The 25549-nt window shown below is 42.5% G+C and overlaps 1 protein-coding gene across 2 annotated transcripts in view; it reads right to left on the bottom strand.

Moving 5' to 3' along the window:
- Nucleotides 1-1145: 1145 nt before the first annotated feature.
- dok4 (docking protein 4) overlaps nucleotides 1146-25549 on the bottom strand; it is a 73680-nt gene continuing 49276 nt past the window's right edge. The window contains exons 3-9 of one of the 2 annotated variants that reach the window (XM_079555049.1): nucleotides 6632-6739; nucleotides 6147-6261; nucleotides 4969-5088; nucleotides 4194-4383; nucleotides 3748-3886; nucleotides 3534-3633; nucleotides 1146-1601 (exon numbers count right to left, since the gene is read on the bottom strand). In XM_079555049.1, the coding sequence (XP_079411175.1) occupies nucleotides 1456-1601; nucleotides 3534-3633; nucleotides 3748-3886; nucleotides 4194-4383; nucleotides 4969-5088; nucleotides 6147-6261; nucleotides 6632-6739 (918 nt within the window). In that variant the 3' untranslated portion in view covers nucleotides 1146-1455. The remainder of the gene's footprint in view (nucleotides 1602-3533; nucleotides 3634-3747; nucleotides 3887-4193; nucleotides 4384-4968; nucleotides 5089-6146; nucleotides 6262-6631; nucleotides 6740-25549) is intronic. The other variant, XM_079555050.1, reaches the window with a different exon arrangement.

Raw genomic sequence — 25549 nt, 5'->3', positions numbered from 1 at the left:
CCTTCAATGTAAAGAGTCAAATCGCTGTGTGACGGGTTAGCTGTGGCAAACAAAATGGGAGCGGTGCAAAAAGTTCATGACGACCCCTAAATGCAGCATGATAATAGAAAAGGCTGATGAAAAAGCAAAATGAAAATGCCTCAATGACTTTACAGTGACGTATGGCCTGTTTCAAAATAGTTTATCCAAATGAATCAAAGACACAGGAGGCTGTACATCCACGGTTAAGTTGAATATTTCATTCTTTGCATTTCCGTAAACAGTTCTCTCCAAGGAATGTCCTCTATACAGTGCCCGACACTGGACGTCCATCGCGCTGATGCCCAAATATTGTCCTGCTTTTAGTCCTAGTTTTGTCATAGTTGAGTCGGGTTTGATCTGGTTCAGTCCTTTAGAGCTGTGGTTCTCAACTGGTGGGTCGGGACACTTCTTTCAATACGTTGATTAAAACTGACGTATCGCAGCTGATCTCCACGGTAACGGAGGACAGTCAGCACCAAATAACACAGATTTCCATGACTTAAAGAGACTAGATGCAAGTTGGTCATTTTATGCTCACTACTGCCACCTCAGGTCTTACACGTAACTGCAGCCTCTATATTAAGCTTGTGCATGACGGCACTCCGGCCCTGTAGGGGGGGTGGAAAATACTTAATTTTAACATTCTTAAACTCCATATAGTCCCTTTAAAGTAGACAGAAACTGATCAATTTCAAATAGCTTACTTAACCCAGATTGCCCTTTGGTCCAGTAGCACTTCCATTTACATGGCTTCTTTAAGACACCAGACTTTTATATATTGCATTACGTTAGATCTGTAAGCTAATCACGGTTGCTAAATAAAATGTTGTTTTGTATATATTGTTTTGATAATCGTTTCAGCTTTTTGTGGCTTGTTTTTTATGCTTCTTTAACATTAACTCTCTGTTGCTAATTTAATTCTGTTTCTGTTTCTCATCATCTTGGCGTGATGGTGGGTCCCGACCCAATACCAGTTGAGAACGACTGATTTAAGTCATATTTCTTGATATAGTCTTGGTCACAGATCGATATTAAAACTCTAGATAGGAAATTGTTGCAGTCCTGGGTGGATTTGCTCAGTTTGGTAAAGTCCTGTTTGTGTCAGGCAGGTGAAAACATTGTAATGCAGTAGTCATTTCTGAGATTTGTGGCAATTTTTTCCCCCTATTCACCTGCAATATCTCGCCTTAAAGACCAGTTTTATCCTGATTTGTTACTGACACTAGTTCTTTCTGCTTGGATCGCTGAAACCTCCACGGTGCGTGCGGCCTGTTAAGTCTTTTGAAAAGGAATTTTGTGCATTTTGTTGGCTTCACTGTCAATCTCCATTGTCCTGGTGCTGTTGGGCATGCACTGGCTGCTCCCCTCTGTAACTGGATATAAAATCATAATCATGTTGAAGAGTTTTTGGTCACTGTCCGGAGGAGGTCCGGGTCACTGTCCGGAGTAGGTGGCGTAGTGGTGTGGAGACAGCGTGCTTATGTGCGGCTGGGACTGTGTGAGCAAGTTGGACAGGGGCAGGGTGGAGTGGCGCTTCACAGAGAGGCGGGTGGAGAGGAGTTCGTCATCTGTGGAATCTGCTTCAAGAAAACAGAAAAGAGGAAATAAGAGACAGAGCACGTAATCCATAATCATGTTTAAAAATAAGAGGGTGCAGTTAGGAAACATCTATAACTGGCCATGATGCATAAAATCAATCAGCTGGAAGCAGTGCCCCACTCAACTCATCCCTACCGACTGCAGCTGGATCTAATCCACAGACATGCAGTTGTGCTCACAGGTTTATATACCCGGACAGAATTTCATCAAAGGCCGTCACTGGCCTTGTTGACAACAAAAAGTGTGCCATACCTACTGTGAGATATGGAGGTGTTTCGCTGATGCCACTGGCTCCAGCTGAGTAAAGTGAAGGTCCAGTCAGTGCCATCTCAGTCTCCTGGCCTCAATATCACTGAACCACTGTGGGGAAAGCTCTAACGCGCAGTTCATGCCAGACAGCCCAGGAACTTAACAGGAACTGGAGGCTTTTTGCCAAGAAGAATGGGCCGCTCTACCATCAGAAAAAATAAAGAACCTCATCCACAACTACCACAAAAGACTCCTACACTGTCACTAATGTTAAATGGGTCAATACAGAGTGTTAAAAACTGGGGTATGTAAATTTTTGATCGGGTCATTTTGGTATTTTCTTTTTTCATTGTGGTTTGAAAATCGCAAACTCAGTTGTTTCACCATAAATGGCTTCACACAACCACTAACTATGAGTTTGAGACAGTGAGAAAATTCTGCCAGGGTATGTAAACTTTTGCACAACTGTATATTAGTAGACACTCGTTCCTCACTCCTCCCTATTTAATAACATAATTTGAGAGATAATCCACGATGGCAGCTCAGTCTCCTCATTCAGAACGTGTTCCAAAAAGGGGCAAAAAGGTGGGAAACTCCGCCCCTGTGAGGGGGGCTGAGCAACAAAAAGCCTGTCACTCAAAGCATACAGCTAAAACTTTAAAAATGCACACAACAAAAAAAACAGCGTGGTTAGAGATATGACACTCTTCTCAAAGTTGTCCCGGGAGGAAACTGTATTTTAAGAAACAGTAAAAGTCTTTGGAGCAAGGTTTTTAAGTTGTTTATGACACGTGTAAAGTCCCCATTAGTTGATACACAGTATTATAGAAAACCTTCTCCCTGCTTTCCTCGTCCATTGACCTCATCACTCATTTAAGTATCGCTGCAACAACGACCACTCTCCCCCTTTCCGATCAACATGATATCCATTAGGGGTTTGCCAAGTCATACATTATTTAAAAACAAAGGGAAGGGATGTAAAATCATGGTCTCATAACACAAAGCTGACTTTAAAGGCACAATTCACCCATTTCTAAACAGCGACAAAGGGAGCAAGTCGAATTTAAACTCATCCCTCAGTCTCACAAACTCACATCGCAACTGTACATCGCAATTCTTTACATGCATTTTCCAAACTTGTCCAAACTTTCCTAACTCCAAAAACCAGTGAAAGGGTTTACTATCAAACTACAAAAGTATTAAGTAACATCTCTCTGTGAGCGCATATGCCAGTCCATGATTATGATGCAGAACACATGCAGTGGACTTTTTCTTTCCACAATACAAAATACAAATAGATGTTTTCTCTACATACTGCTTAAACTAAACAAGGGGGACACCAGCACCAAATGTCTCACATGAATTTACATTAAGATTGGGCCAAGACTCAGGTATGGCCAAACACCCACAAGGGCCTCAGCTTGGAAGTAGTTATACATTATCTTTCCTTATATCGGTGAAAACATTGATGGTGTTCACCCTTTATAGCTTGATCATATGGGCTTGATGATGTTTTGCCCCTGGGCCTTAGTTTTCCCACCTCTGTTACCACTGTAAGAGTGGTAGTGCCTAGTGAATACTACTTTTGTGTCCATGGGCAAAACAACATTGACATGAAATCTCCCACCATGTGAGAAATGTAATGTAATCATATGTAATCGTACCACTCTGGTTTCCAGTGATGTGGTGCCAGTAGGCCGAGCGGGGCAGGATGGCTGTGGGGGTGCAGGGGTACGAGCCCGTCTCTGAACCTTTGTGGAGCAACTGGAGAAAAATAAGTGTTTACTACAAACTCAAAAAAACGCGATACAGATTCATTGTTGTCACATGCAGAAGTTCAAACCAGAAAGGTGAAACATTGTAAAATGCTGTGCTGACCCTGGTGCTCTTCTCCATCTCCAACAGGACTCTCTTGTGCTGCTCGGCGATGGCCAGTGTGGCAGAGTGCACCCTTTGGTAAATCTGCTCCCCCTCCCTGGTCTGAAACGTGTACAGGCCCTCGCCGCTGTCACACATCCTGAAGAAAATAAAAACATCAATGGACATAATACACAATACATTTTATTAAGCATAGAGAGATGTATTAAAGGAGAACTACCACTAGGGGGCAGTGCTGGCCTTTCATTTCCCCCTTATGTTCATTGTTTATTGTTCACAAGTGTGATTCACAAGCTGAGTGGGCTTTTACACTCCACTTTAACTCACTGTTATGATATGGGGTCGCTGCAGTTGGTCAGGTCTAGGTTCAGGCGGTGTGTTAAAATGCATTGCAACTACAGTCTATCATTTTCCTGGACAAAGACGGTGAAAACGCCTCCTCTCACCGTCCAGCCTCGAAGGTGAAGCGCGTGGCGTCTCTTCCGTAGCGGCGCAGCGAGCACAGGGGCCACGTGACCAGTTTGGTGCGGGGGTTGTGGACGTCCCACAGGTAAATGTTCTCGTGAGTGATCTGCATCATGCACTCCCCGTAGATGTCCAGGTTTGGGCACGGCAGCAGAAACACGTTGAAACGCTCTGGGGAAAAGACGACAATGGGTTTCTCTAAAATGTTACAGTTTTGAGTCACTTTTGAGCCATTTTCCAATATCATAATCTAAATAATATTTGTTAAATGTCATTCTATTATGTTAAGCCAGTGGTTCTCAGACTGTGTCACTGTTGATATTTGGGCTTATTCTACTAGACTTTAATACATTTAGATCAATAAATTGGACATAAGCTTTAGTAATGCATTTGAATTATGTTTTTTATGTTCAGTTACAGTTTAAATCCAATATCAGACTAAATCCCTTTTTTAGATGTAGCTTAGCTGTGATTTGCAATTCAGCTTGGCCTGGTGGTACCCGAAAGGTCAAGTGTTTATCGAAATAAAAAATATAATATAGTGGTGCTTGGGAGAGGGTACTTGATGTGAAACGTTTGAGAACCACTCTATTAACTCATAGTGCACATTGCAATAAGACTGTGAAGTAACGCCGACTGTAACAAGTGAATTTCTCCTTTGTGAGATCAATAAAGGTTTATCTTATCTTATCTTATCAACCGTTTTGCTTTTAGGCAGTACAGCAATAACACAGACGTGACTGGATGCTCCTGTACCCGTGTGCTCGCACTGGACCCCGGCCGCCAGCAGGTCCGGTTCTCCCAGACTGATGTCGTTGAGCCGAGAGCCCAGACACTCCACGGACAGAGTCTTGAGCCAGTCCTCCGCCTCCAGCTCTGAGGAGATTTACGATAAAAAACATTAGACAACTTTATAAAGCCCATTGTTCTGATTAGAGGTGCAGCAGCCAGTGTTAATGTCGTCGACTGAAATGTTCTATGATGATAGAAATGATCAATCATAGAAATGTCTTAAGCTACCTGAGCCTGTTCCTGCGAATGCGTGCTTACCAGATTTGTTTGAATTAAGTCTTTTATCTCCATACAAATGAATGGTGAAGGGCCCGATGTTAAAGAATACACATTTCATGTTATTTAGATCATTTCTGTGGTTTCTCCATCATTAATATATTGATGATGCTGTGTTGGCATTGGACATGTATCCAACCAAAAGCAGAAACTGATTTAACAGGATTTGATTTAGGATTTAGCTCAGAGGCCACATTTTTATAGGCAAATACTACTAGAATCTAAAAAGGTCTGTGCATTCATCAATGATTTCTAACCAGACTTGGATCTCCACCTAAATGTGGTCGACAACAGCTGAAAACCTGTGGATCTTTCATAATTTGCGATGTTTGATGATTAAATGCTAACGGATAAAGGAAATGGACATCGAACAGACTGACAGACACTGAAAAGTTTCCCAGACTCGATAGAACGCCGCTTCTCCTTTATCCTTATTTCTATGGTGCAGTTTTATGAAAATAATGCACGCCGGTTAGCTTAAGAGAGTCTCACTGGCCATGGTATAAATGATAATAAGACTAAACAGCCTTAAATTTAAAACAACTTTCTTCATGAGGGAGACGCTCCATGAGTAAGTATGATTAAACAGGTTTGAACACAACAACTAAGTTTAAAGTTACATGGAAACTAAAAAGAATTAATCGTCCAAGTCTTGGCTAAAACTAAATTACATTTTCATCAAAAGACAAACTAGACAAACTTTAACTATATTACTACTTGGGTTTTGAACTTGATCGGCCTCTCACTCTCTGCATGTATCATATCATCATTATGAAGACACTACATTTCCTTCGTCCTGCGCAAATCTCTCAAAACAAAGCTCGGCAAAAAATGTCTAAAGTGATCGTCTTCCTTTGTGTTTTTACCCGAGTCACAGGTGAAGGTCCTCGCGGTGTCGTCTGTGAAAACGATGGCCACGGCTTGTCGTTTGGTATCCCTCGGCAGCCGCGTGATAGTTTTGACGTTGCTGATTTCTGTCACCTGCACAAACACATGAAACAGGAAGAAACAGGAGGGTTCAGACATCTCTCCTCTCCCCGTGTAAACATACATCTCTGAATCTGTGACACATTTCAGAAAATAGAACAAAGAACACATGTAACACTTGACGCTGCAGACATGATCTCTTTCATTAAGGTGTGATGCAGCTTCTTACGTTTTTACATTTCCCTATTCCCTCTATTTTGGACTCTCCCTTTGGCAGTGGCTCCCAAAATGAGGGGTTTCACGAGATTATAGACGTTATTATCAAAAGTAAATGTTTCCAATGCCTACCCATCACATCAATGTAACTGAAGATGGTGACAAAGGTGAAAGGTTTAGTCGAGTTTGAACTATTGTTGCGACAGACCTTGGGACAGGCGCGGATGTAGGCGGACTTCTCATCGGGATACTTCTCCAGACGACGAGGGCCTTTACTGGACGACTTCTTAAACACCAGCCAACAGCGGCGATAGATCTGCACAGCAATTACATAAAGCGTATTTAGTCTTCCAGATTCTATCAAAATGAAGAATGTCAAAGTGTATGTTCTGAATCTAAAAGAGTGTCTAAAATGCAGCAATCACACTGACCGCTGAAAGCAGAAACATGTCACTGATGAGACACTGTATGGAGAAATAGGACATTTTCTTCTGACTTTCATCAAATGCAGCAGTCACTTGACTCGAGTCGTGAAGGTCGGTGGATGCAGCAAACACATATCTATTCATTGATCGGTACAGAGTTGTGAAAGTGGCCTTTATGCCTTACAACCGCCCAGTTTTCATTTAACCATTGATCCAAATCGCTCCGTTTTTTTTCAATAAGGACCTTTACGTTCCGCTTTATTTCGCACTCTAAAACTCACGCAGGTTCACTGAGTTCGGTTCATATTGTTTGCTGACCTTCTGCTGCTGAAGGAAGCACTCACGGGAGATTGGATACAACATTATAAAAATACAACAAAGTCTGGCCCTGACCAAATGTCCTTGATGTTTCTGTGGGTTTTTATTAGCTCTTACTGCAGTGAGTGGGAAGAGATTTGAGAAAGCAAAAGATGCACCCGTTTAGTGGTTTAAAGGGGCATTTTTTTGCGGGAAAAATCGAACGTGTGTAATTGCCCTTTTTTTGACCCAGTGGCTGTATGGGTGGTCAGCACGGCACCTTCGTTTTTCATCACGGTGGCCTCAGCAGGATCAGTTGTTTTGTAGGTTTTTTTGGTGAGCGGTGGAAACCTACCAGAGACTCTAGAAACAATTGATCCTGGAGCGTCATCATGGAAGCCACTGTGATGGAAAGTAAAGGCGTCATGCAAACCAATGGGTCACGAAAAGGTCAAATATTCACTAATAAAAAGTTTATTTTCACATAAAACTTTCCATAATGCACCTTTAACTTCTGCTGCCTGAGGACAGAGTAATGGAAGAACGGTTAGCAATGGGAGGACACCCATCAGGAAGTCAGTTGGCTATTCCTTACAATCCCCCTGAAGAACCTGGAGGAAGTTTGTGTGGAAAGAGAAGTCTGGGAATCTTTGCTCAGTGTGTTGCCTCTGTGACCCGGCCCAGAACGTTGCGGTTTTGCCTTGATACTTACAACAATGCATCTAGTCCAGTGCCATTATTATGTTGAATGTCAAATTAACTCATCATCAACATGTAAACAATGAGATTTCCAGACTTTCTCTTTTCACACACACTTCCTCCAGCTCTTTTCAGGGGACTGCAACTTAGAGTTCCCAAGCCAGGAGGGAAAAATAGTGCATCCAGCATGTCCCAGGTCTTTCCTGGGGCCTCCTCCTGACGGGACATGAACACTTCCCCAGGTCAGTTAAGTGTATTTGCATTTGCAGCATAAGATCCTTTTATTGTCAATTCACAGATAAATCGAAATTCAATAACTCTCAATTCCTTGGTGAAAATTATCATATAGACCAGTGTTTCCGAACAGGGGGACCCTTGGGTGTACTCGAGGAACTAGCAAGGAGAACATGGAACTATTTCAGATTGGAGGAAAAAAATGGGAAATCCCAACATTATTTTGATATGAAAAACTATATTTTGCGGTAAAATATGTAGTTTTGGGAGAATGTCAGGTTTATCTTGAATGCAAGATTGTCTTTTTACTTACAAACAGCACTTAACTGATTTCTTTCTAAATAAACTGCACCACCCTTGAGTTAGGGGGTAAGTGGACTACCACTGAATGGTCCAAGGTGTCCCTAAGACAAAAAAGATTGGGAACCACTGATAGACGACAAACATAAAACACAAGCATAACAACGAAGCAGATGACGTCCCAAACAAATGCCGAGCCACTTCGGCAGACTCCTCTTGACCTGGAGGAGCAGTGGCTCTACTTGGAGCTCCTCAGCCTTGAGGATTATAATTTCAACCACTTGTATATGGGATCTTGTCATTTCAGTAATTACCGGAAGCTCATGATCATAGGTGAGAGTAGGAACATAGATGAACCATGAAACAGGGCTTTGCCTTTAGATGCGCTCTTCTCCCTGACCTTCTCCCAAATCTTTTACAGTGACATTTCTCAATTTCTTTCGCTGACTCCCTGGTCATCATGCTCCCACCAGCGTCTGCGCACTTTTGTGTAGGAATGAGCGTGAGAATGGGTGACTGGTTCCTTTCCTGTAAAACACACTTTCAACATACTTTCCCTTCCGTTCGTCATTGTTACTCACTAAATCTCACACCCATCGTACCCATTCATGAGTGAAGTGTCTTGCCCATGCACTGAACTGAGAACTTCCAACCTTTGGGTTCGTGGGCAAATAGCACCCACATCCCCAATCGCTTCAGTCCGATGTCAGTCCTGCTTCAAAGGCTCCAATGTTGCTTTGCCAAATAAACACGTAATCAAGATACTCCAAGATTACACACGGTGAGTAGTCGAGCGCTGTCGGTGGTTTCGGTCGGAGAAGCGACTTTGCCCGAGGCGGGAGGAGCACAGACATGAGTTTATCTAGGAAACATGGAGCCTACACTTCAGACAGGTCTAATCTCAGCCAGCGGCAATAACACAGGAGTCACCCACAGAACAAGGATCCAAACAGGTTACATGGAGCGGGTTAGCGGGGGGCAAGGCTGAGCAGATTTAATTGCCTTCGCCATAATTTCATTTTATATCCCCCTTCTGACTCTGCAGTAAAACAGGAACACACAACCAACTAAATCCGTATAAATAAGCCAACCCGCTACTTTTCATCCCAGTGTTGACAAAGCCGTTGTAGTGAAAGTGAGGCATGAGCTGAATACCTTTGGGAACCTGAGCATTGATATTTTTCGTTTTGTAATTTGAAATAATATCTACATAAGGATAAGACATTGGCTCTAAAACACAGTGGCCAGAGCTGGTGAGGAGTTTGCCTGGAGCTCCCCCCGCAGGCAGCAGTGAGAATGACTCCCTATGACGCGGTATAACCAGGAATAACTAATCAGAGCTTCAACAGAAGAAGAAACCATAAAGTGAAAAGGATTACTTACAATGGAGTGAATGAAATGTGACTCCATCATGTATGCTTTTAACAAGGGTTAGGGTTACAATACGGTTTGAAGCTCGAAGAGGACAAAACAGGCAGCTAACTTCCTGTAGGGTAACAAGTCTACAAGTAAATTAATAACCAAATATGATTTAAAAACTTGACAAATGGTTAGATGGCTTGATTAACATGGCAATTATATTTCACCTTCTCTTCATAAAAACTACTCGGGCTGGAATATCACGGCTAGAAGCTCAAAGACGTCCATTGATACGGGAGATTTAACATTAGTCATACAGTGTGGGCTGATTGTGCATGTGTTTTACGGGCCCTGAAGGCATCATTACATCAGGTGGACTCTCGGGCTGAGACCTTGACGGGGCTGAGGTCTCGCGCTGAGCAGATGTGGCCTCAGGCATTTTGACCACTCTTTCACCCCATGTACAGCGTCTACTGTTCATTAAAACAGAAGTGGTCCATTTAAATGCTAATGTAACAGAGAACCTGTCGCCTCTATGTGATGGATTAGAATACAATAAAGAAAACAGGGCTCGTCGTTAAAAGTCAATGACACTAAATAAAATGGTTGCAAGTTGCCAAAATAATCAATGTGTTTGCGTAATCCATCCATCCAATCATCCGTTTTCTTCCTCTTTATCTGGGACCGGGTCGAGGAGGCAGCAGTCTCAGCAGAGATGCCCAGACTTCCCGATCCTCCAGCTGTTTTGGGGGGACCCCGAGGCGACACCAGGCCAGCAAAGAGACATTGTCCCTCCAGTGTGTCCTGGGTCTTCCACGAGGCCTCCTCCCAAAAGGACATGCCTGGAACACCTCCCGAGGGAGGCGGCCAGGTGACATCCGGAACAGCGGATATGGTCCAGGCTCGAAATTACCTAGTTATCAGTCGTGGTCGAAGTACTTCATTTCATTCAGAAGATACTGGTCAAAGATTACTCCAATCAAAGTAAAAGTACCTCTGTCAAATTGTTACTGAAGTGAAAGTACTTGCTGTCGAAAACACTGATGTAGGCAAAGGAGAAAGTGCAAGTCAGCTTAAAAAAGTGGTCTGAGAAATAACTTTGTGGGTTCAAAAACGGCCAAATTTACTACATGCACAGCAACACGATTGGGACAAACCAAGAGGGTCTAAATGCAGCCGATTATTACTTATTTTATTACTTAAGGTGAATCAATCAATCAGTTTCTGTCCCAGGTTTGATTAGTTGCCATTAGCGTTAGCATCCTGTTGCTAGCCACGAAATTTTGTGCGGCGATCAAAAATACAATTGCGGAGGTTAAAACTTACTCAGCAATTAAATTCTCCAGGTTCTGTGCATCAAAATACAGCATGTCCATGTTCACTGAGGTTTAGTGAAACTTGTGTTTCACAAACTTGTGGCTAATCAGTTTCATCACGATTTTTCTCTGTCTCCGTGAGGCCCAGGAAGTTGTGAAAGGACTCATTTTAAAGCTCTCTTCCCAATGCAAAAACTAGTCTCTATCACTTTCAGTCCCGGAGATATCGCCGCTAGATCGGTCAATAGCTGATATTGTAAAATCCACAAATATCGGCCCGATACATTGGTATTATATTTATCTTTCAAATGTAGTGCCGTAAAAGTAATAAGCATGACTCAAGTAAAGTACAGGTAAAAGTACAGGTAAATTGACTTAGTAACTGACCAACTCTATAGATAAACCAGGTTTCGTCACATTCTGACTTAGAGTTTTGTGAAGTCACATGAACTCTCGATCAACTTTTATTGACATAAACATTGCAACTTAACGAGACAATTCGCCATCTAAAATCCACCCGAATATGACATTTTCCCTCAGTGATGACGCGAAAGCCAGCAGTGGTGCCAGATGGCCTGCCCGCCTCCTGAGCGCTCGGGCATATCCCATGATGCTTTGCGGTCCCATTCAGCGGCTCGCGGAGTCTGATGGTCCATTAGCCAGTGACGCGCCGCACATTTGAGCCGGGCCGATATACCCCCGTGATGGAGAGCTATTAGAACCACTCAGAGCCGCAAACCCAAACGCGCAAACGATCACTCAGAATCATTATCTGACAGGGCCGTTAGCGCCGACCTTGTGCCTTTTTCCACCAAAGTCACGGCTCAAAAATAGCAGCTCAAAATTTCAACTCTGCTGCGTGGGATTGGAGCAATTAGAGAAAAGCCTGGCCAGTCACTCCAATTCTTTTCTCTGAAGAGGAAAGGGCCAGGTCACACTTTACTCGAGATTAAATTTCAGGGGAACCGAACACACAAATCTACTTTGATTAGTGCTGATAATAAACTTGTAAAATGTGTAAATACGCTTCAAGACAGTTTGGACTTGTTTGTTTGTTCCGGGCGGGGCATAATCCTGGGGTGGCACAATGAGCAGACCATGTCTTTAAAGAAGTTGTAAACAATATACTGTCTTGTAGTCGATTTATTTATTTTTTTGCCAACATAGGTCCACATTGTAAACCTAGCATTTGTGAAAGAAACAGTGCAGTGGCAAATTGAAATAGTGAGCCTGCACTCGTCTTGACTGTGCGATAGTTCAAAGAGACAATCGTAGCTACAACCAAAGTTTTGTCAAAGCAGTTTCAGGCTTCAGTTGGTGTTTTAGCTGAGGCAGGTGCTAGCAGGGTTTATTTCCGCTGAAAAGTGCAGGGAAAGTCCTGCAAAATGCGGAGTTGGTGCCTCTCCGCTCATGCCCTCTGTTGCTTATGACACAACATTCACACCACCTGGAGCAAAACAAGCAGCTAGCTTCAATTCATTCCCAATGCTGGCTGGCCACCGGAAAGCAGCCCCTCAGAAATACACAGGAGGTTTTGCACAGTGCGGAAATCAATCTAGCTCGATGCAAGTACAGAGCGATTTCCGGCGGCGACCACCGACCACAGACACCTGCTTGTAAATAGGCTCAAGCACTTCTGCCGCGTCTGAAACCCCACCTCCACAGGCTGCTGCACAAGGGGGGCTGGCAAAGGAAGAAGAGCAAGCTGAGCGAAGGAAAGCAAAATATTTCCGCTCGGTGTGAATGCGGTGTGACACTGGCGGCGGTGCGGTGTTGACAGACAGAGATCCGAGTTGCCGCGAGAGAATGACTCACTCTGCGACTTGCGTTACAAAATATCAGACAGAGCCTGATGACGGTCGCAGCTCTTCTTTGGTCGAAAGACGGTTCTATTTGACATCTTTGTCCCCGTCTCAATGTGAGCTCGGATTAAAATGAGCATCCAACTCACGTGAACTCCTCACCATCCTCGACTATGCCTTTGTATTGTGGAGAACGTGATCTGTTTTTCATTCACTAACTGGTTTCATTCTATCTCACTGCAAAACAAAAATCGCCCAAATCGAGTTTGAGTGGCTGCCCTCTGTAATACGCAGAGGAGGAAGACCACCTTTGTGTCCACATATGCACTTTACTTTATCTTGTACTGTGTATGCTTGTTCAATGAATGTCTTCTGCTACTTCTGGCCTTATTAAATTGCCCCTCGTGGATAGTTTAAGTTATTTGAATTGAATTAAATTGAGCGATCTGGATGTAAAACATTTTAGAACAGGATCATTCAGGTAGTGCAGCTTTGGCTTTGACAACATTTTAATTTGGAATAAAACAATTACATTTCAGCATTTTGATGAACAGATTCATCTCACTGGTTAACCGTTGTTATGAACTGTTCGTGCTGCAATAGGTTTAGAAAATACAAGAAGAAACAGTAACACAAATGAAAACCAACTGAAGATATACTCTGGTGAGTCTTCCTCTGATTGCCTAAATCCAAACAATGCTGAACTCAAAAAGCTCTCCTGCCCGCTTTTGTGCTCCGTTTTTAGAAGAACCAAATGTCCTTTCTCAAATGAAAGTAAATAAGAAGTGCATTTGCTCCCACTCCAATCACTGAAAACACATGCTTTTGGTCTCCTCTCATCTACTCTTCTCATGCAAACGCTCTGACTTCATGCTTTATTGGAGCAGGCTGGTTTTATGGTGAATGTCTTTTAGCCCCGTAGCGCCTGAAGTCAGATCAATATCAATCTACAATGTACAATGCTCCAGATTCGGGGATATAAAACTGTGGCATGGAGTTGGTTAGTGGTTCCTTGGCTCTACTTTTTTACATCTTTTTATCTTGGTCTCTTCCAAGCAGAACATTGAGCATCAACTCACATAATTGTTAAAGTGCATTTTACTTTTTTTTAATTAATCATAGTTTTACACCAGTCGAGTGGCAAATTTAAGGAGTAAAGTTAGAAAAAATGACATCATGTCCCTTAAAACTCTAACTCACTCCTTGCCGCTGATCAGTCTGCGGTGGAAGCATGATCTGTGGTACAATAACAAGTTAAAGTGGCATTATGCAACTTTTTATGTGGAAAAAAAAGTTGATATTTGTGTGTATTTGACCTTGTAGTGACCCAGCGGCTGTATAAGTGGTCAGCGTGGCACCTTTACTTTCCTTCACAGTGGTCTCTACAACGCTCCAGGTTCAATTGTTTTATAGGTTTTCTGGTGAGAGGTTCTGTCAGCAGAGAAACCCTTCCAAACAACTGATCCTGGAGCATCCGAGAGACCACAGTGATGGAAAGTAAAGGCGCCATGCTGACCACTCATACAGCCACTGGGTCACTACAAGGTCAAATACGCACAAATATCAACTTTTTTTCCACATAAAAAGTTACATAATGCACCTTTAAAGTACTAAAGAGGGGTTGTAAGTTTGAAGTCAAAGCGTTTGCATGAGACGAGCAGAAGAGAGGAGACCAAAAGCATGTGTTTTTGTGATTGGATGTGATAAATGCACTATTATTTACTTTAATTTGAGAAAGGACAATTGGTTCTTCTTAAACTAAGCACGAAAGGAGCTGGATAGGCCAACTTTTTTTCAAAAGGGTCAAAAGACAGAGGGCTGAACCTCCCCACGTTGGCCCGCACACTTTTCTTTTGCCAAAAAACATTTGCAAAAAGACAAAATCACTGTTGAAATTAAGTAAATCTATTAGGGCTGGGGTGATTTTGATACTCAGGGGCCGATCCAATACATAGTGAGTTACAGTAAGTAACTATGATAAGTTATATTTTTACCTTAAAATGTGTAAAAAAGAAATCAGTCCTGTGTACAAAGTTTATAAACCAAATGCCACATTTATTATTGACATTTATTTAAGTGTTAGGATTGAAAAGTGCATTAACAAAAATGTAACAAGTGCAGTTACTGTTGATGAAAACAAAGGAGAGCAGGATAAAAATGTCTCTAAACACAAGTCTTGAAAGTATGCGATACTTGATAAAGCAAGAGTAAAGAGTATGTGATCCGATCCGATATTTTGTCCCAGCCCTACAGTCTATAGATAAATTGCTCATTTTCCAAATATTATAGACACTTAGTATTTGCACAGCACTTGCATCTGCCTCGAGGTGTGCAGTGACACTTTTCTCCTTGGTGTAATGTGTTTTGCGTCACTAAAATGTCAAGGATGCTGCTCACTATTCTTTTTTCTCACAAAATCATAAATATATAGTTGGTATTTCGGCCCAAAATACCGACTTTTTGAGTGACAGTGCAGGATTTTAGCGTCAGTTGTGGTAAATAGGTCTGGGCTCATTCTACCCATTAGGACCAATGGCCGCTGGCTGCTCTGCTTTGTGACGACGACACTAGGGGCCGCCATTGCTCCGCCATTGCTGTAGTACCACCATATAACCGCTAGTGTCCCATTGGAAAGCACGTTAAAAACAACTTTAAACCCTGGTTTCTAATTTTCCTAAATTTTCTACAGCTAGATATTTCTCCTGTGATAACGCTGGGTTAGCTGCAATTAAAGAAACCAGGCAGTTTTTTGTAAGAAAAATGTTAGAAATCTGAGGGCCAGACTGTTAGCATTGGAGCTGGGCGAACTACACGTCACGCAAGGTCCACAGTGAAGATCCCGCCCTTATGCCCTTTTTAGGAACATGCTTCATCAGAGCTGAGGAGGAGGAGTCTGTAAATCCACCATGATTTCCCCCTCGAACGTGGTCATTGTGGTAAACGGGGAGGAGTGAGGAATGACGGTCTATTAATAATATGTCTATGATTAGTACAGTGCTGGAGCATGAAGGGGGGGGACATTGGACAATACATAATTTTAACATTTCTAAATTCCGTCTAGTCCCTTTAAAGTGCAACTAAACGGGTGTGGCAGAGCCTTTCCCCACCCACAAACACAAGTCAAAAAGTGCTGAGAAAGGGGTGGTCTCGGAGGCTTTGGGGGAGACGAGGGGGGTGAGTGTGTGCTCTGTTGACAGTCTCAGACCACGCCCCTAGATCTGACAGGACTGACAGACTGCTGTGACCGCTGTCACCACTGTGCGCAAGGTTGATTTTTTTGTAGGAGAGTTGGTGCACTCTCATGACTTGTGATTGCTTGATGTAGCAACTAGTGATGCGCGGGTCAGGGTTTTTTTCAACCCGCGGGTCCCGCATTTGGAGCAGGTTCTAACCAGACCCGGCCCGCCCCGCAACCATTAAATATTACGCGTTACAAATATGATCCGTATGAACAGTACCGGCGTGTCATCACGCGCGCTCTCGCTTTCTCTCTCCCTCTGAAGAGCGCTGGGCAAGAGGGAGAGAGGAAGAGAGCAGAGGTCGGCCTAACGCGAAGTCACACACAGTCGCACATACGGTGGAAAATAGGATTTATGAGCTCCACAAAAGTGTTCTCTGGATCACAAGCTGCAAAACGCTGCTTGTTTTATGAAAATCTGACGTATATTTACGCCAAAAACCTGCTGTAAAGACGACGGTGGAACCCGCAACCCGCGCATCACTAGTAGCAACTAATCTACGAAAAAAAAAAAAAAAAGATCTACTCGCTCGCTGTCAGTGACTGCGAACAGAGAGAGAGCATCGCACAGTAGCTTTTCTAAGGGATTTATTCCTCTACACCACCTCAGCCGATGTGTGAGCATCGCAGGGGCGCCATCTACTGGTTTGACTGCGCGACGCGTGTCCTGGTTGCTACGTGACGGAGGCGGAGGCGTGTGTGGGCGGGGCCACAGAGGCATAGAGGCAGAACTGATGACGTTTTGTGGACGCCGTGGACACACTCTCCTCCAACCACAAAATATCAAATGTAGTTGCTGCGTGAAACCAGTAGGGGCGCTAACCCTGCGGTTTTAGACACAAAAGTGAGATTTTGAACAAGTTTGCACCAAATGTCAACATATTGACTGGGACATGTAGCTAACTCTATTCAACAACCATTTAGACCGTTTATCAGCAAAAAAAAGTGGATTTGGTGTTTAGTTACTCTTTAAGGTTGTATGGGAAAACAGGTCATACATTTGTAATGGTAAATGGACTCAACTTGGCACTTTTCTACTTTTTTTTAGGCCCAAAGCGCTTTACAGTAAGGAACCAGTCACCCATTCCCTCTCTCATTCAAACACCAGTGTACACAGACACTGGAGGCAAGATGGATGAAGTGTCTTGCCCAAGGACACAACAACAGTGTGCACCTTCAGGAGCAGGGATTCAAACCCCCGACCCTCCGATCATGAGACGACCCGCACTACTAACCGTCCCGGGACTGAACTATAGTCTGATGCTGGTGAAGCCACTGTGCAATAATTGTAAGACTCTTGATTTTTTTTTTTCCTTTTTTGCTGCTGTCGGGTTTAATGAAGCATGACTTTGGTGGCCCGTCTCTGCGCAGCCTGAAGCCAGACCTCAGCTGTGCAGGTCCTCCGCTCCGTGCCCCGGGACCCCTGACACCAGCTCGAGTCGTCCTGTTTCACCGCTCTGAGGCGGCTTTAATCCATGCCCTGCGCCTCCTCCATGTGTCTGTTACGCTGAGTTAACTTCTCCCCGAGGGTCACACAGAGACGCAGGATTTAGAGACTCCGCTGAATTAAATTGAGAAGAGAGAGAGAGGGGGGAACACTAGATCCCTGACGCAAGGGTTGGCTACAGTTTTTAAAAGAAGTCCTTGTTCGTATGAAGACATGAAAAGAATACAGTCAGTATTGTAGCGGCTGGAGGACCGTGGATACAGAGTGCACTCTGTATCCACGGTCCTCCAGCCGCTACAAATGTTCACAATCACTTTTCAGCAAAGCAAAGTGGGTGACATGTCTTGCCCAAGGACTTTGTGGGTAAAGAGGATCACATTTTGGCAAAACATCTCTTTTAGCTGCTTCCCAATGTGAACCACGTCCTCATCTTATTCCTCTTTCGCTCAAAGCTGGGATTTCTTTTCGTTTTTAAAGGATTTTGTAGCCTGAAGCTTTGTTCGACAGGACAGATCGGGGTGAAATGGGAAAGATATGCAGCAAATTGTCACAGCCAAGACTCAAACCCACGACACAGAGGACTACACCGGTGGTTCCCAACATTTTTTTCCCCCCAGAAGCCCCTCCCCGATGGTGCTGGAGAAAGGCCGGGCCTCTCATTCCTAACAACCGCAGCTCCCCCAAAGGCAGAAAAACATAAAAATAATGGCCAATTAACAGAGTGTTTTCTGAGGTCCTTTCTCAAGTCATATGCAGTGATTTGTTTTTTGTAATTTGGGAACCACTGCACAAGATTTATTTACCGTTAAGATGACCCACTATTAAAGACCTGGCATTACTGTGCAAAAAACATTAGCACAGTATTGGTCAGAAATGGTTCTTGTTGAAATCGTTGGTGGAAAGGAAAGACTTTTAGCGGAGCCTTTGCAGCTGATTAGGCAAATAAATAAATATATTTGTTTTGTTAATTTGTAGCAGCATATATTGCATATTGCGTATATGTACTGCACAAAATGGATTTTTGTTTATGACCTCACAAATCTTGCAACAAAGCAATACTAACTTGTTTAGCTTCTTTCATCTCCCCCTGGTGTCTCTGGCCAGAAAACCACAATTGCAACTTGATTACCTTCAGGTCGGAGGCCCCAATACACACTAATGGAATCCCGAAGAAGAAACAGGCTAACGGGCAAAGCTAGCAGCGGGCTAGCACCACTTAAACAGTATTTACAGCCAAGACTGAGTGTAACAAATAATTTCAATTTTGTAATTGGATGAACAATATCCCTCTCTCCCTTTGTCTTTTCTGTCAGTGTAGTATTTACTCTCACGGACAATTAGTGAGTAAAAAAACACAACTTGCTACAACACCCGAAGTGGCGCTTATGGCCTCTAGGGGCATGAGTTACTTTGTACTGCTTTAAATGAATCATTACCGGCTACATTAGTCCGTCTTTCACATCTGAGGCCACTTTGCTGTTTATGCATCAAAGCGCATGGATCCACCTTTATTCTATGAGTTTAGGACATTAAACATGAGCAGCTCGGACGCAATTCAGACCTGTTCAAAGACACCGCAGTAAAGTTAGTTCAAACTCATTAAACTCTAAAGCAGTGGTTCCCAACTCTTTTTCCCTGAAGCCCCCCTTTGTGAGTGTTGAAGCTTAGTTAAAATAACACTTCGCAAACTAAAATTCGACCAAAACGAGTAGTTAATGAGACTTGAACGATGACTAAAATCTCAAGATATTTAGGACTAAACTAAATGAGAGGAAAAGCAGGGCCTAAAAACATCTGAACTTTTTGACACAGTTTGAAAGAGCCTCATATCATTAGGACAAGCCCGAAATCAGTGATAAAAATCTGACTTTAAATTGTCAAAACGATGACCTGTCTTTTGCAAACTTTTCCCATGCCTCTCCGCGGACCTGTCCCGGCACCTCGCTTCCCCCTAAATACATTTATTTTGGCTCGGTCTCAAAGAACATTACAAAGTCTGGATTATCACAGCCTAATTTCATAAAAGTTGGAGTGACTTTGTGTTTTGTCCCGGGGCGGTCTCTCCCTCACGGCCCAAAGTAATTACCGCCAGTGTCGCCGCGCTCAATAAAAGGATAACAAGTGCATTAAATTTACCGCGCGCGACACCAACACTGTAAAAGCTCCGACTGGGCCTTTTCTTTTACGAAGCTGCGCACTGCAACTGCGGCTGATCCCATGGATGTTATGCATTGTTTGTGTCCGGAAAACCTTACGACTGCTGACGTCTAAATATGATGATGGTCGACATGGGGCTTAGAACTATGGAGGTGTAAATAATATGTAGTAAATAAGAAGTAACACACAAAATGAAGAAAGCAGCTGTGGGGGGCAGTTATTGCATGCCCTTTTTCTTTCAGTAGCCGCTATTTTCAGACATTTTATTGTATTTGTTTGTGTTTGATGAGTGGAGTTTATTCAAAGAGGGGGTGTTAGGCTTTTTGCAGGTATTTGGCAATAATCTCAAACACATCTTTGTCACTATCTTAAACTTTGTTGGCTGGAAAATGCTATACTGGTTCAAAACAGCTGAAACAAAAGATCCAATAGTTTCACTTCCTGGTTTCACGTGATCTCACTCTAAACCCCTCCCACCCCCGTCCTCTTGCGACCCTTCGCTGAACAGTGGTCTGTAGCACAGACATAATAAATCGTCCTTCTCATGTTATTACTGTGTTTTTCTTGTCAAAATGTAAAGCACTTTGGGCTCTTTGCATTGTAAATGTGCTACAGTAATAAAATCGACTTTGACATTGACGTTCTGCTCACTCCTCCCCGTTTACGTTAATGACAATCGTTCGAGGGGGAGTCCATGATGGATTTACAGACTCCTGCTACCCTGCTCCAATCGAGCATGTTTCTAAAAAGGGCGGGATCTTCACTGTAGACTTGGCCGTCGAGGGGCGTGGAGTTTGGTCGTAACTGCGCTCGCGCCTTTAGCTCTGATGCTAACGGCCTGTCAATCAAAATCAAGCCCTCATTAATATATGAGAAAAAGGTTTCTTTAAATATATCTAACCTAGCGTTATCACAGGTGCATTGTACTGTATAGCTATAGAAAGTTTAACATTACTAGGCAAAATTGTTGTTAAAAAGAGCAATGCTTTCTCATAAAAAAAATAGGTGTTACCCGCAGCCAATGGGCTGTAGTGAAGCTATGGCGAGTGTTTTTGTAATGAAAGGGGTAAGCTTAGCAAAAGATCAAGATGCAAGAAAAGATTTTCCTGGATACATAGGACCACAGGAGTGAAAAGGTAGAGCTTTCAGTGCCCCTAAGAAAAGCCACTGGTCAAGATCCATAGATTACTCAAAGATGAGTGAATATAGGTCAGAACACAGCTCCAGGTATGCTTTTGATGAGAGAACATCGTGGTAACATGGTAAAAAGTCAATTTAAATTGATAAGCTGCCATTTAATGCCCAAAGTTACTGGGACTTTGCACTTGTATATCTCTAGATCAAGGGCCTCCAGCTCATGCTTCGAGGACACTAGTTTAACGATGCAACAAAAACAAAATGAATCTGAAATGTGATTCATCATGTAGAAAACCTTTGGGGAGCAACTTGGAAAGGGCTGGAGCGCTGCTGATTGGAAATACCTACTTAAGATACATTATTCATGCAGACTTCCGGTCATTAAAGGTGCATTATGCAACTTTTTCTGCGAAAAAAAAAAAAAGTGATATTGTGAGAATTTGACCATGTAGTGACCCAGTGGCTGTGAGTGGTCAACATAGCATCTTTACATTACATCATTGTACGCTCCAGGATCAATTGTTTTGTAGGTTTTCAGCATTGAAAACTTGAAAAAATGTATCCTGGAGCGTCCTAGAGACCACTGTGACGGACAGTAAAGGTGCTATGCTGACCAGTCATGCAGCCGCTGGGTCACGACGAGGTCAAATACTCACTAATATCAACTTTTTTTCCATATAAAAAGTTGCATAATGCACCTTTAATGTACAAAATCAGTATTATTGAATTTGTAAATACCATATAGGTTTATAGACAAGCAGAGAAATTCATCAAATGTCAATAAGCCAGAACATTCTTCATTTGAAAGGTCAAAACCTTCAGAATTCAATCAATACGCTTTAGCTGGAGGCTGGCAAAAGCACTACTTATTTGAGACAGAGATTGTGGAAGTGGGAGAGAGTCCCTTTATGCTTTCTCAGATGGATTCACCCATAGACTCTGTCAGCCCTTGGCTACAGAGGAATCCCTCTTTCTAACTGGATCATTTTCTCAAAAAGCAAGACAAAGAATGCAAACTTTTAACATGTAGAACATTTGTGCAATTCTGAATAAATCAACATTATAACCACTGTTCATCAGTAAAATCAATACAAAACAAAAAGTGTTACCAGGATCAGGCAAAGGAACAACAACAAGCGGTTAATTTCTGTACCTTCACTTGTCTCCTCAGTTCATAGAATATGGATCTCTTCACTTCCTGCAATAGTGTAATTTACATGGTCTATTAATCTTATTGTAATGTAATTTGGGCTTAAATAACTGCCGGATAATGAACTGTATGAAGATATTTTAAGAGCACATAAAACTCTTTGCCTTGGGCTCAAAATCAATAGCAATTTTCTCCTCTGAATGTGTTTGGATCCATAACTCTCGGAAAGTTTGCCTGAGGCCCGAGCGAACAGTCCCCGAGGCGAGATTTAAACGCTCCGCTGAAAAGGAAATTACCAGCGAAAATGGTCCCGCTGTTTGTCACTTTTAATAAAATAAGCCAAAACTGTCACCAGGAAGTTTATGTCGACCTAAACCAGAAAAGTCTGTATTTACTTGCCTATTTTCTGTCTGCTGACTGTAAGTGATCCTGCATATTATTTTCCAAACTACAGGGTCAAAGGCTCAAAGAAGTCAATTTAGCGTCATGTGTTCCCTGAATAGGTTGACATCTGTTAATAATAGGCTGGCTAATAGAGAAAGCCATTACCATATCTCACTACTATTGATTAATGAACATCAGTAAGTCATGCGCCTTCTGGGACTCATAACATAATAAATAAATCAATATTTATCTGTGGTATCTTTTAATTCCATGGCCCATAAATCTGACACAACAGTCCCAGAACAGATCACCCGGCCAGCGAGAATAGACGGTTTTCCTGTTCTTTACAAATGATAGGAAAAGTCAGGGGTGATTTCTTCAAATTTCCGATGGCCGTGATTGACAAGCGTATTAACCAGAGAAAAGCCGTATATGACGCAAGCGCCGTATTTTCTAAACAGGGAAGTAAATTGTTTTACAATGGTATCGGCCAGAGGAGCAGAGACGAATGTTAACGACATAAACTCAAGGATACAAGACGTCCTTACAACTCGGTTCAGATTTGAAATGTAAGAGACATCAACGCGATGCGTAACGGCTTTTCCAATCAATGTACGTTTGGAACGGGACCAAAAAAACTTTCGATAGACCCCAACAAGAAGAAAATCTCTTCTTAGAGAAGATGAAGCATCATCATCTACATTCTTGTTAGGTACGTTTAAGAAAATATTTTACTTAATTTGGTTCCTGTCGTGACAACTAGGCCTAGGTCACAATAACAATTTTTGAAGTTCGATATATTGAGGCATGAAAGTATCGCGATAAACGATATTATTGACTCGATATGAACGATACTAGAAACTCTCAGGCAAAAAATTATATAAACCTTTGTTCTAGAAGTGCTTCATAATTTGCTAAAATACCACACAAGCTGCAATAAACATGAAATATAATGTAACTCAATTTGCTTCTGTTAGAAATCCAAATTTTACTAAGAAAAAACAGGGGGGAAATGCTAATAAATGTACAGCCAATAAATATCGAGCCCAAAAATATATCGTTTATCTGTTATTTATTGAAAGATAAGTCGATATAGTCATTATCGTGACAACCCTAGTGACGGCGCAGTCTAAAACCTTTCAAGATTTGACTGGTTGTTAGCAAAGTTCAGACGGTGTTGCTTTGGAACAGATAAAAAATGCAGGAGTGAACAGACGGCCAGGCAAATGGACAGAGGTGGTCAGCAACAAAGTAGATGTATTTAAGCAGAGTCTTTGAGGATCTGTACTTTACTTGAGTAGTAAATGTGTTGAGATTTCATTTTCACTCCATTTGAAAGAGAACTACAATACGTTCTACTCCTCTCCATTTACATAAAGGCGCCAAAGTAAACGTGTAGTAAAACTGACCATGTGTTTTGTTCATTTTAAAACCAGTAAAGTACACACTCCAGAACAGTAGGTGGCGCTGTGCAGATCTAAAGCCATTGTCTCACAACAAGGGAAGGACGTTCGTCAGCGTCGTGTTATTTCAACAGATTTGAACTGTCTATTTGAATACTTAAGTACTTTCAATAGCAAATACATCAGTACTTTCACATAAGTAATAAATTGACTGAGCAATTTTTACTTTCATTGGAGTAACATTTGACCAGTAGTATCTGTACTTTTACTCATGTTATGAAAGCACCTTAACCGCCGCTGCCGAGACCGTATTGCTGTGAGGCCACCGTAGAACTACTGCAAATAAAAGTATTTTAACTTCTACTTCCACACTCCAAATTTCTTCACGATACTGTAAGTCAGTCTGTTGAAAATGCCCGAGTCGGTCCGCCTGCAGCCTGTTCCATTTGGATGGGGCTCACGGCGCCCGCATTAGCATTCATGTGAGCTCCAGGCTGAGACGCACAGAGCGGAGGACGCCGCGCTGCCTCTGCCTCCACAAAGAAGCACCTCCCTGGGCCGTTTAGTCTCCAAAAAACACACCACTAAACAATGCGCTCAATTTACAAAACAACTCCAGCCCTAACCTTATTCTCACACTGTTTGTGATGGAAATGTGGAAGCGGGAAAGAGTTAAAGGAGCAAATTGAACAAATAGCTTCACATACTTGTCTGTACAGCTGTGTGATCTGGAATACAATTGATATATATATACAGTGAGACAATGTTACTGCATTACTAAAGAATTTTTGCATGAGTTACTGTGGACTTACACTTATTCTGCTGCGGCTTTTTCCGTTTGTTTTGTTCCTGGCATAAAACATGAAATGACCTGCACTTCTTGAGTAACATATATTTCGTTACATGTATTTTGTTACACGGCAGTGATGCGGTCACTGTATCGGACTGTTGTGGTGAATAGGGATGGGTACCGTTAGTTTTTTTTCGATACCAAGTACTTTAACGATACCTGCTTTTCGGTTCCGGTACTTTTTTAACGGTACTTTTTTCGATACCTATGTTATTTTAATTCAATAAAAATAACGTGTATTAAAAGCAGCAGCGTCGCCTGTGACTTCGTGTTTTGAGCACAATTTCCACTTAAGCAGTAATAAAAAGAAAGAAAGGACGTTATTACCTCTTAAGCTGCAGAGACAGGACAGATCCACATCAGGACATGGTTTTCTTTCAGTTAAACTTTTCTAAACACACTGCGCTGTTCGACGAAGCGAAAGCAACTTCACACTCAAAGATCCTTATATGGTGTGAGCGCTCACTCTGCCACTAACAATTTACCAAAACTGGACCAACAATGTCTAATACAGAGTGAGCGCTCACTTTCAACAAACCATCTTCGATATTCCTGTCGCTGCAGCTGCTGTAAAGTTGTAAACAAGAGCACGTAAACTCAGCCTCCGGTCTGTCGCTAAAGGTAAAGACGTCTTTCTTGTTGTCACTGCTCTTTTTTGCTTTTCAATTTGACTAAAAGCTCAAGTTTCTTATTCAGTCCTGGTTTAGTCCTGGTTCATAACTGATTTTGTTTAGCTCTGGGTTTTACCCGGTGTAGTCTACATCCTGGCTCAGTCCTGCTCAGTCCTGACGCAGACCGCGGCTCTGCCATCTCTATTACAGAAGTTTAGCAAGTTATAGCTTTGCTTCGCTATAAGTTAGGCTACATCTATGAAATATATCTTTGCTTCGCTCCATTTGCGCTGAAGCCGCTCAGTACCTGCACACGT

The sequence above is a fragment of the Gobius niger genome (genome assembly GCF_951799975.1).
Source record: "Gobius niger genome assembly, chromosome: 4".
NCBI classification, from domain to species: Eukaryota; Metazoa; Chordata; class Actinopteri; order Gobiiformes; family Gobiidae; genus Gobius; species Gobius niger.
This window is presented reverse-complemented; position numbering and strand designations above follow the sequence as displayed.